The sequence below is a fragment of the Nannospalax galili genome, unplaced genomic scaffold (assembly GCF_000622305.1).
Source record: "Nannospalax galili isolate Female #2095 unplaced genomic scaffold, S.galili_v1.0 scaffold179, whole genome shotgun sequence".
In the NCBI taxonomy this organism is placed as follows: Eukaryota; Metazoa; Chordata; class Mammalia; order Rodentia; family Spalacidae; genus Nannospalax; species Nannospalax galili.
In genome coordinates, this window is record NW_008342627.1 from 1072730 (window position 1) to 1088500 (window position 15771).

Sequence of the window (15771 nt, forward strand, 5' to 3'; positions counted from 1 at the left end):
GGCGGGGGTGGCATGGGTGAAAGGCTTTACTCAGGAAGTCCTTGTGTCCTCTAAAGCCCAGTGTCCCATGTGATTCAATTCTGCTGCAAGAAGGTGTGATCACCTGCGTGGTCACGGGACAATGAGTCCCAGGAGGGGCTCTGTCCAGAGCCCCAAACACTCCCAACACACATAGTGTGAAAGCCACACAGACCGTGGCAGCGTCTGGAAGCCAGATGCCCATGGATGAGGTGGGGGTCATTCTGGTCAAGCCATCTCCAGAGCTGCTGGTGCATTTCTGGCAGCCCTGCTCAGCGCTCCCAAGACTCACCTCCACCAGATTCACCAAGTGCAAGAAAAACTCCTGAGCATCTTGCTGTCTGTTGGAGGAGAATTCTGGGTGACTCTTGCTGACAAAGGCTTTGAACATGCGTGGAGAGATCCCATTTTGCTGAGGCTGGAGTAGAAAGATACAATCAGCATACAGCTCCTCCATACACATTCACAGACCTGAGAGACAAGTGGATCAATGCTAACCATGAACCCTGCCCCCTCAGATGCAAGGGTACAAGCAAGGACCAAAGGGTGCTTAGCATGTACCAGGCACTCTATGAACCTTACGTGCGAACAGGGCTATCAGTTAGTAGAATGTTCATCTAGCATGCACAATGCCTGGCTTCCATCCCCAGCACTGCATAAAGCAGGTGTGGTGGGGCACACTTGTAATCCCAGCACTCTGGAGGTGGAGGCAGGAATAGCAGAAGTTCAAAGTCATCCTTAGCTACATAGCAAGTTCAAGACTAACCTGGGATACATAAGATTACACACAAACACACACACACACACACACACACACACACACACTTGTGTATCTAAGCATACACATATACTGGGACTCTCCCTGTGTACTCGGAGCCAAAGGCATGGGTGACCAATGCTCTGTTTTCTAAACAGCCACAGGGCCCATCCTCATGGGACCTGACACAGCTCATTTCTGAGTAGGCTGGAGATGGACTAGGGAGGATGGACTCTCTGTCAGAAGGTAAGAGGTGGTGCTTCCTGTAGCATCTCCCCTCTGCTCCCCTGGGGGAACAGGAGGGAGGGCCTCAGAATGGTTGGGGTACTTACAGAAAGCCATGGGGCCAGTGAACTTCTGAGGAGGTTCTGCTCACAAGCCCACCCTGCACCACTGTGACCAGCATGCTGGGAGTTGCCAGAGCCAGGAGAAGGAAGGGGCAGCCGGATGGCAGTGTGGGAGGGACCGCTGGCAGGACAAGGGTGTTGAGTTTTCCCCAGGGGTAGAAGGGTAGCTTAAGGCAGCCGTGCTCCCCAGGAAAGGACCCAGCACCTGCTGGAGGAGGCTCAGGGCATGACCTGGATGGAAGGTTACAGAGGCCAGTAAGGCAGGAAAGATCCATGAGAGGTCCCTGAGGTGGGATGACATCTCTAGCAAAACACTGTGTCCCAACAAAAACGCCAACCATGATACAAGACACATAATGGCCAAGATGGCACCAAACCACACTAGCAACGAGAAAAGATGCTGGAGATCAAGCGGGTAGAGAGGTAAGAGGAAGCCAGACACACACAGCAAATACACAATCACAGCAGCAAAGGCAAACTATCAACACTGACCGTTCCACACAGCTGCTGTTAAGACCTGCGCCCTAAGGAGCTTTAACACGGAACTGATGTGAATGAACTCTGTAATGCCGATAATCTAAGGAAATCATTGGAAAGATTCCATGCCTTCTTTGGTGACGGGTGGGAACTGTTTCCCTGGGGCCCCTGGAAAGTTCATTATTTTTTACCTTAACAATACATAAACCCAGGGAGGAAGGTGGTGCACTCATTCCCACTTAGGGAACCAGACAGGCAGAGAAGAGCCAGACAGCTCTTCCAATCACACGGTTCTCAATGAGACTGCCACGCAGAGGAGAAGGCTGAGACAGAGTGGACCCCGGCTCCACTGTCACCCTAGGACTCGTCTGTCTCCAGCAAGAACAAAGAAGTGGGCCTCCAGCACACACTGGGTCACAGTGAGACCATCCTCACAGGAAAGCCCAGCCTGAGAAGTGATTCCTTCACACACAGCATGGCCGCTGGGAACGTGCTCTGAAAAGCCCTCCACCTGCTGGATTCCAAAACACGCTCCTCCCTGACGTCCACTTCGCCTGCCGTCCACTTCGCCTGCCGTCTGGGTCATCAGTCAGCTCACAGCACAAGCTGTCATCTGCTCTTTAAAAAAAAATTACGTATCTATTTGGGGGGCGGTATATGCACATGAGTGTCAGTGCCTGCTGAGTCAGAGGGCATCAGCTGCAGCTGGAGTTACAGGCAGGTGTGAGCCACCCAATGCACTTGCTGAGAACTGTACCTGGGTCCCCTGCAAGAGCGCTACAGGCTCCTAACTGCTGAGCCACCTCTCTAGCCCCTCTTCTCTCTTGAACTCTCTGGTCAGCTTCTGCCCCACCTCCCCAGCCTGGCTGTAGAGCTTAGCAGGTGGGATGGTCTAGAGTCCACAAAGGATCTCGGAGTCACAAATGAACAGGTGATAAAGAAATTCCATCTATCCCCCTGAGGTCAAAAGTCAGCTCTGCATATAGTGACTGTCCAACATACATGACATGTGCTAAGCAACGGTTTCCCATTCATATCTGACGAATCTCCCTGATTTGCTGAAAGAACTTCTGTAAAGCTCACGCAGAGCATTATGGAGGACTCTGAATCCAGGACTTGTACGTGTGCCTGTAGTAGAAGTTAGGGAACATGCAGAGCCTGAAACAAGGCCAGGAGTCCTGGGATGAGGGGCAGTATTGGGCCATTGGCGGACTGGATCCTGTACACACGCGGCCGGTTCATGGGCCTTCAGCTGCACTTTCAAGGCTACAGAAAAGCAGTTTACATCTGACCTAATAACCTCACTCCCTGTCCATCTGGGAACTATGTAGAAGCTGTAGTTTCACTCACAATGCTGGGCATATCTTCACTATGTGGGCTGCCATCTTGTTTCTGCAGAATGGCTGACGGGTGTTGACATGTTCGTTCAATGCACAGGGAGCACTACTAAACAGCTGATACGGTTCCAGGAGCGTGGGTAAACACCACGTGTCAGCACAGTTCCTAATGTCTGCTTAACTCTTCCAACCTGTGAGGTGATGCTGATCATCTCTCCTTGACAGGGGGACAGACGTGTTTCTCCCCTGATGTCCCACTGCTGTTTCTGGCATACACACGCCAAGCTCCCGTGGCAGAGTCCGCGCAAAAAGAGAAGACGGCTGTCTTGGACCCGGGGTGCGTCTTCCTGAAGCCCCCACACCCCCAAGCCTGCATATGCCGACAGCTGCTCTGGCAGCACCACGGGGAATGTCTGTCCACATCTGTGCACATTCTGCTCACACATTCACAAAAGCCTGCGCACACAGCCTGCGACTGGAGGTGTATGTGACATCAGTCTCCGCCGCAGACCTCAGACAGCAGCAGCTTGGAGCAGTCCACACGTCAGTAAATCCTGAAGGGACTGGCTGGTCCCTGGCCACCGTGTGTCAGAACTGAAAGGAGACATTTCACTCGAGGACACTGTGATAGGCAGGCAGCAAGAACTCGCCCGTGCCTGGAACGTGACTCGATGGCATGTATTTCTGCTGCACACTTTTCCTTCTGTATTTTCCCTCAACTGACTTTTCTAAATCCTTTGTTCAACAGTTAACTTACCACTTGAGAACTGCTGAGCACTTAGACGGTACTTGAAGGAGCCGCCTGACCAGCGACATGGCACGCCTTGACCAGCTGTTGGCTTCCACAAATGGGTTTCACCGTGTTAGCTGCAGCTCCACCAACCACACCATGCTGGCCCACGGCCACATCACCACGCCCTCATCACCAGGTGGCCCCACCCGTGTATGATGTGGCTCAGACTACTGTACATGTGATTTCAGGGGGATTCCTGCCAAGCCTCATGCTCAACCACCACAATGTTCAGTTCACACAGAGATTCTATAAAACCAGGTTCAAAACCGCTTGAGCGTAAATTAAGCAACGCCATGCTTTCAAACCATTTTAAAATTGGAGACTTAGCAACCTACTTCTCCTGAAAATAACATGTTTGAAGTAGCTGTGTATTCACACAGTAACACACGGGCACATGGAACCCAGTCCCATAGTAACATATAGAGCACACGGTACCCAGTCACACAGTTAAACAAGGCACACGGTATCCAGTCACACAGTAACACACGGGGCATATGGAATCTGGTCTCATGGTAACATATGTGCCCCATAGTACATAGTCACACAGTCACATATGGGGCATACTGCATCTAGCCATAGTCACGCAGGGACACAGAGTACCCAATCACACAGTCACACAGAGATACAGAGTACCCAATCACACAGTCACACAGGAGCACACAGTACCCAGTCACACAGGTGCACACAGTACCCAATCACACAGTCCCATAGGGGCACACAGTATCCAGTCACACAGTCCCATAGGGACACAGAGTACCCAATCACACAGTCCCACGGGGGCACACAGTACCCAATCACACAGTCCCATAGGGGCACACAGTATCCAGTCCCACAGTCCCATAGGGACACAGAGTACCCAATCACACAGTCCCACGGGGGCACACAGTACCCAATCACACAGTCACACAGGGACACAGAGTACCCAATCACACAGGCCCACGGGGGCACACAGTACCCAATCACACAGTCACACAGGGACACAGAGTACCCAATCACACAGGCCCACGGGGGCACACAGTACCCAATCACTCAGTCACACAGGGACACAGAGTACCCAATCACACAGGCCCACGGGGGCACACAGTACCCAATCACTCAGTCACACAGGGACACAGAGTACCCAATCACACAGGCCCACGGGGGCACACAGTACCCAATCACTCAGTCACACAGGGACACAGAGTACCCAATCACACAGGCCCACGGGGGCACACAGTACCCAATCACTCAGTCACACAGGGACACAGAGTACCCAATCACACAGGCCCACGGGGGCACACAGTACCCAATCACTCAGTCACACAGGGACACAGAGTACCCAATCACACAGGCCCACGGGGGCACACAGTACCCAATCACTCAGTCACACAGGGACACAGAGTACCCAATCACACAGGCCCACGGGGGCACACAGTACCCAATCACTCAGTCACACAGGGACACAGAGTACCCAATCACACAGGCCCACGGGGGCACACAGTACCCAATCACACAGTCCCACGGGGGCACACAGTACCCAATCACACACAGTCACACAGGGGCATACAGTACCCAGTCACACAGGGGCACACAGTACCCAATCACACAGTCACACAGGGGCACACAGTACCCAGTCACACACAGTCACACAGGGGCACACAGTACCCAATCACACAGTCACACAGAGGCACACAGTACCCAGTCACACAGACACACAAAGGCACACAGTACCAAAACAGGTGCACACAGTACCCAATCACACACAGTCACACAGGGGCATACAGTACCCAGTCACACAGTCACACAGGGGCACACAGTACCCAGTCACACACAGTCACACAGGGGCACACAGTACCCAGTCACACACAGTCACACAGGGGCACACAGTACCCAGTCACACACAGTCACACAGGGGCACACAGTACCCAGTCACACAGTCACACAGGGGCACACAGTACCCAGTCACACACAGTCACACAGGGGGTCACACAGGGGCATACAGTACCCAATCACACAGTCACACAGGTGCACACAGTACCCAGTCACACAGTCACACAGGGGCATACAGTACCCAATCACACAGTCACACAGGTGCACACAGTACCCAGTCACACAGGGGCACACAGTACCCAGTCACACAGGGGCACACAGTACCCAATCACATAGAAATATTCAGGATTCTTTTTTCTTTTTACTTCTTTTTGGTTTTTTGTTTGTTTTGACAGAGTATTGTGTAGCCCGGGTTGGCCTCAGCTCACTCTGTAGCAGAGGATGAACTTGAATTTCTGATCTCCCTTCTTCCATCTCCTTAGTGATAGGCTTAGATGCCTACACCAAATGCCCAGTCTATGTGGTGATGGAGATGGACCCCAGGGTTTCATGCATGTTTAGCAAACACTCTACCAACTGGGCTACATCCCCAGTCCCTCAGGGTTCTTTCTTCCAGACCACCAGCACGTCAGGGAAGGGTTTACAAGTCATCTAGACCAAAGGTCACCGACCCAAATACCAGGAGCAGCAGTGAGGTGACAAGTCGCAGAGACTGGAGCCAGCTGGAGATCCTGGCTTCCTGTGTACAGCAGGGTTGCTGCCACAGGGGGTGGAGCTTGGACATTACACATAAGCCAAGCAAAACACACTCTGAGGCCAAAAATGGCCCAAGCATTGCTAGCCACACCTCAGCCAGGCAGAGCACGGGTTTCCACCCGCCTCCTGGCCCCTGGGGACTCCAGAAGGACTGACAACTGCTGCTGGACCAGTGCTGAGGGCAGACAGGGCTGCAGGCAGTTGTCTGTATGATCATAAGAACAACCTTTCCATCAACGGTCAAGGACATAACAGGAGCAAAACTCAGTTTTATTTCCAAACACTGCTAAATTGATGATTTTCACCTTTTCTCAAATAGAGAGATTCTAAAAGCACAGCAATGGGGGACTCGAGAGATGCTCAGCAGTTAGAGCACTGGCTGCTCTTGCAGAGGACCCAGGTTCAATTCCCAGCATCCACATGGCAGCTAACAATCATCTGGAACTTCAGTTCCAGGGGATCCGATGCCGTCTTCTCTCCTCTGTGGGTACTGCACAACATGAGTGCACTTACATACATGCAGGCAATACACTCATACACATAAAATAAAATAAAAATAAAGTATATTTTTAAAAAAGCAATGGTCACGAAATGTAAACAGCAACAGTCACGAAATGTACCATCATTAGCAAGCCCATACCTGAAAGTGCTCCCCATCTCCACCCATCCGGCCATCTGAACGCTGAGGTTCAGTGGTTCCACGCCCTGCCTGCAGTCACAACACTCGATTCAGAGCTCTGCAGGACCCAGGCTCTGACTCCCAGTTCACCTCCTCCTCCACCAGACAGGGGAATGCACGCAAGGCTGGCAAAGCCTGGACAATAGCCCAGGACAAACAAGATCCAGGCACAATTTTCTTTTATCCACAGGCACCCTTCAAAATTTCACAGAAGCTCAGAGTGGAAGCATGGGTGGCCCCATCCACCAGCCCAAACCATCTCCTTCGTCAGGTCCCCAGTGACAGTCCCCCAGGCTCTGGTGGATTAAGAGCTGTTGTTACCTTGCAGAGCTGAGTAACAGGGCAACCTGGGAAGCTGAGGGAAGCTGAGCTCTCCCTGCCCACCCCCCCACCCCGGGCTCCCAAGAGCAGAGGGGCTGCTCCCCTCCCCACCCTCTTCCCAACCTATTTCTTGTCCACACCCAAATCACTGGTGGCCATGCCCCATCCACACGTTCCTTCTCCCCTTTGCCCACTTCCACCAGCAGCTGGCTTCACACACACAGGAATGAACCAGCTTTGCACCTGGGCTCTTAGTCTGCTACATTAGTTAAGGATGGCTGACCTCATGGAGGGCACAGAGGTCAAACACTTGAGACCCAGCACGAAAAGACCTGTCCACTAAGTGATGACAGAGTACTCTGAAGAGAAATCAGGAGCTGGAAGAGTGGGCTTGGGTTCCACTCAGGATGATGGTCACCATAAGAGTCAGGCCTGCTGAATCCAGCCGTGAAAGCTGTGCACTGTGCGTTCCAAAGGTACCGTCCAAAGGGAGCAGGCTGCAAGGACAACCCTGGGCTCTGGGCACAGTGAAGCCCAGGTAGGAAAGGGCAGCCCCAGGCACCCTAAACCTGATTTTCAACTATTCCATCAATTAGCAACAACTAGCCAGCACTCTCCTAGCAAGGACATCCCAGCTCTCCCCAAGGGAGGAACCGAGAAATCCACCTGCTGCCCTTTGACAAAAGCCTTTAGAGAAATCCAAACAACCTGGAGGCTGAAGCAGGAGGATCAAGAGTTCAAGGCCAACCTGGGCATTTGCTGTGTAGTTGATATTGTCTCCCAATTCAAACAGTCCCTCATTAACTCAAAAGACTTATAAAGCCCCCAAAACTTACAAGACTCAGGAAGACACAGGATTCACAAGGCCCCTCCCTAAGGTTATATAAACAATAAACAATTCTTGAGGCAGAGGAGACTTTTCTGGAGCTGCCTATAAGTTGAACAAGGAGCTCCAAAGATACAGCATTCCTGCATCAGTGACCAGACTGGGGTGGGCTTTCTGGTGTGTCACTGTCTAAGTGCCCCATGCTCCTATAAGCAGCCCCTCATTCATATTCCTGTAAATATTCCCCAGTAAACTCACTGGTTCACCAAACTAGACTTAGGTGGAATCATTACGATGGTCTTTGTGGCTTCCCTACCTAGGGTGGGAAGTTTGTTCATATGTCCACAAGAAAAGTCATGCAACACTGACCTACATACCTACATAGCACCCCTTCTGGGGAGCGGGGCGGGGGTGGGGTAGTGGAGAGAAACAGGGAGAAAGGGAAGGAAGGACACGGGGAATGGGCTCAGCTGAAGTTTAAGGAAGGCTAAAAGGGCAGGACTGAGGGGATGTGTTTGCTCTTGAAGCTTCCTGTCTTCTTTCTCAGCTCTGTCTAATGAAGACCATGAATGAGAGCACACATATCCCCGTGTGTGGCCGAATCAGTGGGCAGTGGGCTTTTCCTTACCGCAGTTTGTTGGAGCGCAGGCCCAAGGCCCCACTCTCCCTGAAATGAAGCCACTATCTAAGAGCTAAGTGAACGTACAGCTGCCTTTTGCTAACACACAGAAGAGCTACATCACTGACCCAAGTCCTGCCTGCCTATGTGTCACCCCGACACACAGGGACATATACCTTGTATTCCTCCTTCATCACCTGCTCGATGAGCTCGGATTTCATGGGTGGCTTTGAGTACTGGCCTGAGAGGAGGCCGTGTCCCAACTTAGTCCTGGACAGAAGGGAGACACAAAACAAAATGGTCACTGCTATTTCCCTCGGAGGTAGAAAGATTACAGGTGAGCAACAAGCTTGGCCACTTTGTACCTGGATTCCTCCCAGGTAACTTCTGATTTGATGCTGCTCAGTTCTGATTTCACTTTCAAAGTTTCCTCAGTACTTTACAACTTTATTAATTTCTTCTTATAAAGGTAACACATACCATTTTATTTTATTTATTTTCTGTATGAGTGTTTTGCCTGCATGTATGCAAGGGCACCTATGCATGCAATTCCTGTGGAGGCCAGAAGAGGGTATTGGATACCCTGGAACTGGAATTAAGGACGGTTGTTAAGTGCCATGTAGGTGTTGGGAAATGAACCTGGGTCCTCTGCAAGAGCAGCCAGTGGTCTTAACCACTAAGCAATCTCTCCAACTTCACAAATACCCATTTTAGAACACTGGACTCACAGAAAGTAAAGAAGAAGGAGGAACCGTCTTCAACTCTGCAGCTCAGCAGTACCCACTGTGAAAACCCCACTGAAAACATAAAACACAAGCACCTGGCACTTACATCTGTGTGTTGAAGTCTTGCGTTGGATCTAGTGGTGAGTAGTCAAATATTCTTGGAAGGTTTCCTACATACCTAGGAGACAACAGAGACAGTCACAACACAGAAACACAAGAAAAGCAAGCTGTCGCTCTTGTGAGACTTTCTATTCTGCCATCATCCAACCACATGCCCAAGGAAAGGCCCCCAAGACCCTCCACAACAGACTTACAGCCCTTCCCAAAATTACGAAGCTTCCATCGAAGGGTGTCACCCTGGTTAGAGTCTCTGTAGAACTTTCCACAGAGACACCCATGAGATGTGCAAACTTCCTCATCAGAGACTGAGGCTTAGGAGTTAAAATTCATTCAAAACTTCCCCACATCTCTCTAACACTGCTAGAGTCAAGAGCTACTATTTCATGCCATCACAATCATGGCCTCCAAAACAAACAGCATCCAGAAAATGGGAGGCTGGGGCAAGAGGACCGCAAGTTCAAGGCCAGCCTGCGCCACATAGTAAGACCCTATTCCAAGTTCAAGGCCAGCCTGCACCACATAGTAAGACCCCATTCCAAGTTCAAGGCCAGCCTGCACCACATAGTAAGACCCTATTCCAAGCAAATCAGGTAAGGTTACTGACAGTATTTTGTGTGATAATCCTGCTCTGTCACTTTATTGAAAGTCTCCATCCTTCAACAATTGTCCTCTTGACGGAGTATGGTCAAAAACTTATGTCTCCCCACGTGACGCCCTCTCCCCACCCTCCCCTGCCCCCTGGTCAGAAACCTCTACTTGTCTTCACTGGACTCACAGCCCAGTTCACGCTCTAATCTTAACTCATGGGCACGCCTTCCACTCCCAGGGCTCATGCACTGTTCACACCATCTTCTTTACGTTGTGGTTTTTTGAAACATGGTGGTACTATGTAGCCCGGGCTAGCCTCCTGCCTCATGCAGCAAACTCTGCCTGCTTCTCTGAGCTCACCTGTCACCTCTCTCCCTCTGCCCATGATGCTCTGACTCTGCCTCCCCCGCTGCCCTGTGGCAAGCCGAGCTCATTTCTGCTTCAAGACCAGGCCAGGTGCAGTCTCTTTCCTGGATGCTCAGTGACTCTCTCAGGCCTGTTGACTCATCCAAAGGAAGACTGGCCACCTACTCCCAGCTCCCTGGCTGGCTTTCTTCTTAGCTTCTTAACCTGCATCAATATCTGGAAGTATACGATTTATTCATATTCTTGTTTATGTGACTCTGGGAGTTACATGTGAGGATCCAATCTACATGAAGACCGAGACTTTATGCTGTATCTCCTCTAACGGCAGCATCTGGCATGGAAAGGCATTCTGTACACATCTGCTGAACAAATGTACTTCTATCACCTGTAAACTGAAGGTTCCAGAGAACAAGAAAAGTTATACTTGTATCAAAGAATCTATAAACCAAAAGACTGAACCTGAAGAGATTATAGAGTTAAAATGTGGCAGACCAGATAAATTATCTTGAGCTATTTTTAGTACTTTGAAAGCTATTCATTACCCACCTGTGTGTCTGACCTAACATCCTGTAACTAACAAAACCTTTAAAATGTATTCCTAACAAGTCCCTAGCTTCCACAAACCCAAGGCTGAGAATCTCACGCAGTAACTGATACCTACAGCAGGGATTTCCCCCATTTGCTGTAACCTGCACCAATGTGCTTCATAAAGGCCTGGATTTATGACTTTTCATTCTGTAACTAATCACAGTGCAGCACGTCCTCCAGGAGGGCCTGAGCCTATGTTCCTTGAACATGCTCACTCACATGTGACTCAACAGTAAACAGTTGCCTCTTATTCCCTTTGAGGAAGAGCTGCATTCCCGGGCCGCAGAGCTGGTTCCGTGGTTAAGAGGACTTGCTGCTCTTCCAGAGGACCCACGTTCAATTCCCAGCATCCACATGGTGGCCCACAACTGCCTGTACATGTGATGCACATACATGTACTCAGACACACACATACACATAAAATAAACTAAACCTTTTTTAAAAAAGAGCTGCATTTCAGCATTGAAAAATCATGCCATCAATTTCCACAAATGATTACCAATAAGCAAACAGGAAATGTGTTCCACATTCTGGATATCCATCCCCCAAAGGCTGAGCATGGCTGAAGGCTTGCTGCCTCAGTCTGTGGCACTACTGGGAAGTGATGGCACTTCAAGAGGTGTGGTCTATTCAGAAGATGTGGTCACTGGGGAACCCCTTCAGAGGAGACAGTGGGACCTCCCCGACCTTCACAGCACTCATGAGGTAAGTGGGTCTCCACTGCACATTCCTGTCACCACATACTGCCCAGCGCAGCCCCAAAGCAATGGGACCAACTGAACATGGACTGGAACCCTCCAAACACGTGAGCCAAAATAAGCCTTCATTTTGTCAGTCCTGAAAACTAACAGACAATACTACAATGAATCCCAAACAGAGAACCACGAAATGCTACAGTTAGCAAAGACTCTATTCAGATCCCCCAACTTCCAGACACTTCTGGGAACCTCCTGTCCTCAGACTCACAATCTATATGCCACACTGTATACCCACATCAAAGGTAGAAGACCAGGCCTCTGAGGGCCAGTCCCTGAGAAACGGCTCTGACTGTGTCACTAGGACAACAATTTCATCTAGAAATGTTCCCGGGACAGATTGGCAGACAACAGGAAAACCAAGCCTCAGAGCAAAACTACTCAGATACAGACACAGATGAAGTCTGTGAGATGCATGTGGCCCAGGTTATGAATCCTGGAATAAGAACTTGATGAGAAGCTGGGTGTGGTGGCGCACACCTTTAATCCCAGCACTCAGGAGGCAGAGGCAGGCGGATCTCTGTGAGTTCAAAGCCAGCCTGGTTTACATAGTGAGTTCCAGGCCAGCTGGGGTACAGGGAGACCCTGTCTCAAAAACAAAACAGGACTTGAGAGATGGCTCAGTGGTGCTCTTGCAAAGGACCTGGGTTCAGTTCCCAGCACCCAGAGCTAACAATCATCTGTAACTCCAGTTCCAGGGGATCTGATGCCTTCTTCTGATCTCTGGGGGCACTGCAATGACACACAGGTGCACTTACATACATGCAGACAATACACTCATACAGGTAAAATAGAATAAGAATAATAAAATATTTTTTAAAAATAGAATTAAAGCCAGGCATGGTGGCATACACCTTTAATCCCAGCACTCGGGAGGCAGAGCCAGGTGGATCTCTGTGAGTTCAAAGCCAGCCTGGTCTACATAATGAGTTCTGGGACAGCTGGGGCTACAGAGAGACCCTGTCTCAAAAAGACAAAAAAAAAAAAAGTAATAGAATTAAATAAATAAATAAATAAATAAAAGCCATGCTGAGCATACCAGCTTTCCCATGACAAGAGTGTCTATCACATCACAAAATTTGTCCCAACAATACACACCGGGAATATGAACCTGGCTAACAGGTCTGCTTCAGGCAACGCTGGGGACAAGACTTTGATGTTGACAAAGGCCACTCACCAGCAAATGTCCTCTAATTGCTAAGGAATAACCTATCACAAAAAAGTTAACCTAAAATACAGAATGGTAGCTAGTATTTGTTCTAGATTATACATAACCGCAATGTGTAATAGATTATACCTTCAGTAATCTACTGGTCATCAAAGAAAACAATGTCGTTTGGCAATCTGACAATCTGTTATTGAATTTTCACATCAGTTTATCGAGATCTGATCATTAAGAATTCTTATCAAATATAAACTAGGTTCAAGGGGCAGACAGGCATCAAGGAGACACATTTCTGAGTTCCTCCGAGCTGCTCTTAAAGTAATTTAATCTTTCTGTGAGACACTGTTTCTATTTACAAAACAGAGACACTGTCCCTGGACCAAGCTTCACTAAGCTAAGAAAATGGGAGCTGGAAGAATTCAACCCAGGGATGTAGAGTTAAAGAAAAGCTGAAGACAAAACCAGGCACGGTGGTACCCACACGTAACCCTAGCAATTGGAAGACTGAGGCAGGAGGATCATGATTTTTAAGACTAGCCTCTTATGGAGTTTGAGGTCAGCCTGGTCTAAATGAGACTCCATCTCAAATAATGATGATGATCATGATGACGATGATGTAAGATGGACTTGTATTAGTCCCTGCTCAAGTGATAAGTCAGAGATATGGGTAAGAATTTATCAAAATAATATGATGCATGGAGCATGCCTTCAGAAGGGTCCCCACCACGTCAAGCTTGCTGTCCCTCGGCCCCATCTTCCCCACAGAGCCATGAGTGGTGTGTACGACCCCTCTGCACAGGGTCCTCTCTGACCACCTCCTTCCCTTTCCCTACATGGACTATGCCACGTTTATAACTGTGTAGTTGTCCTCATGACTATTTATTGAATGTCTGTCTCTTTGTGTGTTCCCTCAGGCCAAATATCACCCCCTTATGTTCACCCTTGAACCAGAGAGAGAGAGACAGAGAGAGAGAGAGAGCACAGCTCACTCTTAATGGGAAAGATGATGGAAACTGACAATATTATTTTCAAAGCTGGAAAAGAGTAAGAAACGTTAAGTACACAAATGCCAAGAGGAAAGGACGCTACCTGGGACACTTCAGTGAAGTCCCATGAGGCCTTCGACTCCATGTGGGTAAAGCTGCCCTGTGCTGTTCCTAGCGTGTTCTATGCCAGTCAGTCTTGGCACACATGTCCTCTTCCATACATGTCCTTAAACCAATGTGGAAGCCTACCCACACTAGAGATCATTTCCTGCACTGAGTGGACCAGCTAAAATCCTAAGCTATGAGGCTTTTCCATCCTAAGCACAAGGCAAGGAAGAAGAGGAGCACAGACAACTGTGTGCTGGGACACATGGGGGAAGATGGCAGCCCTGGCCCGGCACAGCCAAGCAGCACCCCAAATCAGGGCCGCCAAGGGAATAGCGAAAAGCCAAACTTCAACTCAGACAGATGATAGCTTTAAAAAACTATCATTAAGAAGCCGGGCATGGTGGCACATGCCTGTAGTCCCAGCACTCTGGAGGCAGAGGCAGGTGGATCTCTGTGAGTTCAAGGCCAGCCTGGTCTATATAGTGAGTTCCAGGACAGCTGGGGCTACAGGGAGACCCTGTCTCAAAAAGACCAAAAAAAAAAAAACTATCATTAAAAAAAAATGAAATGCAACATATAAGATTGATACTAGGATCTCTAGGTACTCACTCGGTGTTCACACTCACTGCAGACCCACACCCAGCACTCCACCAGCCTGAAAACCACACTCTGAGCAGTGAAAATAAAAATCTAAAATCGTCTGCACACACCCCTGTTAGAGACATGCAGACCACACAGGTCCCTGGTCCCTGGCTCTCCTGGCCCTTCCAGAGGATCTGGCTGGCGGGTTCTTGGCAGAGGGTACGGCCTAAAAGCAGACGTCATTGTGAAGGCAGCAAAGCCCCAGCGGTGTTGCTGTCTCCAGCATGCCTCAGCTCACGTCAGCTCCACAGCAACAGACGACTGTTGTCACAAGGCCTCAGGGTAGGAAGTCACAGCACCGCCATACAGGGACACCCAGGGAACACAAAGGGAACACAGCATACCAGCGGCACTGCAGCCCAGCAGCGGGCACTTACGCTCTCTGGAACTCTGGGATGCTGAAGATGGCCTGCATGACAGAGCTGAGGTAGCAGCTGTTACCCAGGTTCTTCAGGCCGGTGTACCCGGGGCCATACATGGGCTTCAGCTTCGTCCCCGACTCCTGGATCACTTCCCACTCACTGATCCGTGGCTTCATGTCGTTGTCCTGGAGCCTGTTCTCTGTCTGAGACAACACCATTTTTAAAAACAAAAATAGCCGGGTGTGGTGGCACAGGCCTTTAATCCCAGCATTCGGGAGGCAGAGGCAGGTGGATCTCTGTGAGTTCGAGGCCAGCCTGGTCTACATAGTGAGTTCCAGGACAGCTGGGGCTACAGGGAGACCCTGCTCAAAAAGACCAAAACACACACACACACACACACACACACACACACACACACACACACACACACACACGCACATACGAGTTCAAAGGCCTGCCTGGTCTAGGGAGTTCTAGGCCATCTGTGGCTACAGGGGGATTCCCAATCAAAACATATGCTTATGAATTATTACTAATGCAATGGTTTTCACTGATAATGCTCTCCAATTACATAGAAAATGAACCCTCTACTTAGGAGACATTGAGACACGGTTGGACAGGATGTGA

The 15771-nt window shown here is 49.8% G+C and overlaps 1 protein-coding gene across 2 annotated transcripts in view; it reads right to left on the minus strand.

The window, feature by feature from the left end:
* Nucleotides 1–15771, minus strand: part of Usp13 (ubiquitin specific peptidase 13) — a 121523-nt gene that overhangs the window by 44346 nt on the left and 61406 nt on the right. For both annotated transcript variants that reach the window (XM_008838657.3, XM_008838656.3), the window contains 4 exons: nucleotides 15160–15347; nucleotides 9571–9642; nucleotides 8916–9009; nucleotides 311–436 (listed from right to left, as the gene is read on the minus strand). In XM_008838657.3, coding sequence (XP_008836879.1) covers nucleotides 311–436; nucleotides 8916–9009; nucleotides 9571–9642; nucleotides 15160–15347 — 480 coding nt within the window. The remainder of the gene's footprint in view (nucleotides 1–310; nucleotides 437–8915; nucleotides 9010–9570; nucleotides 9643–15159; nucleotides 15348–15771) is intronic.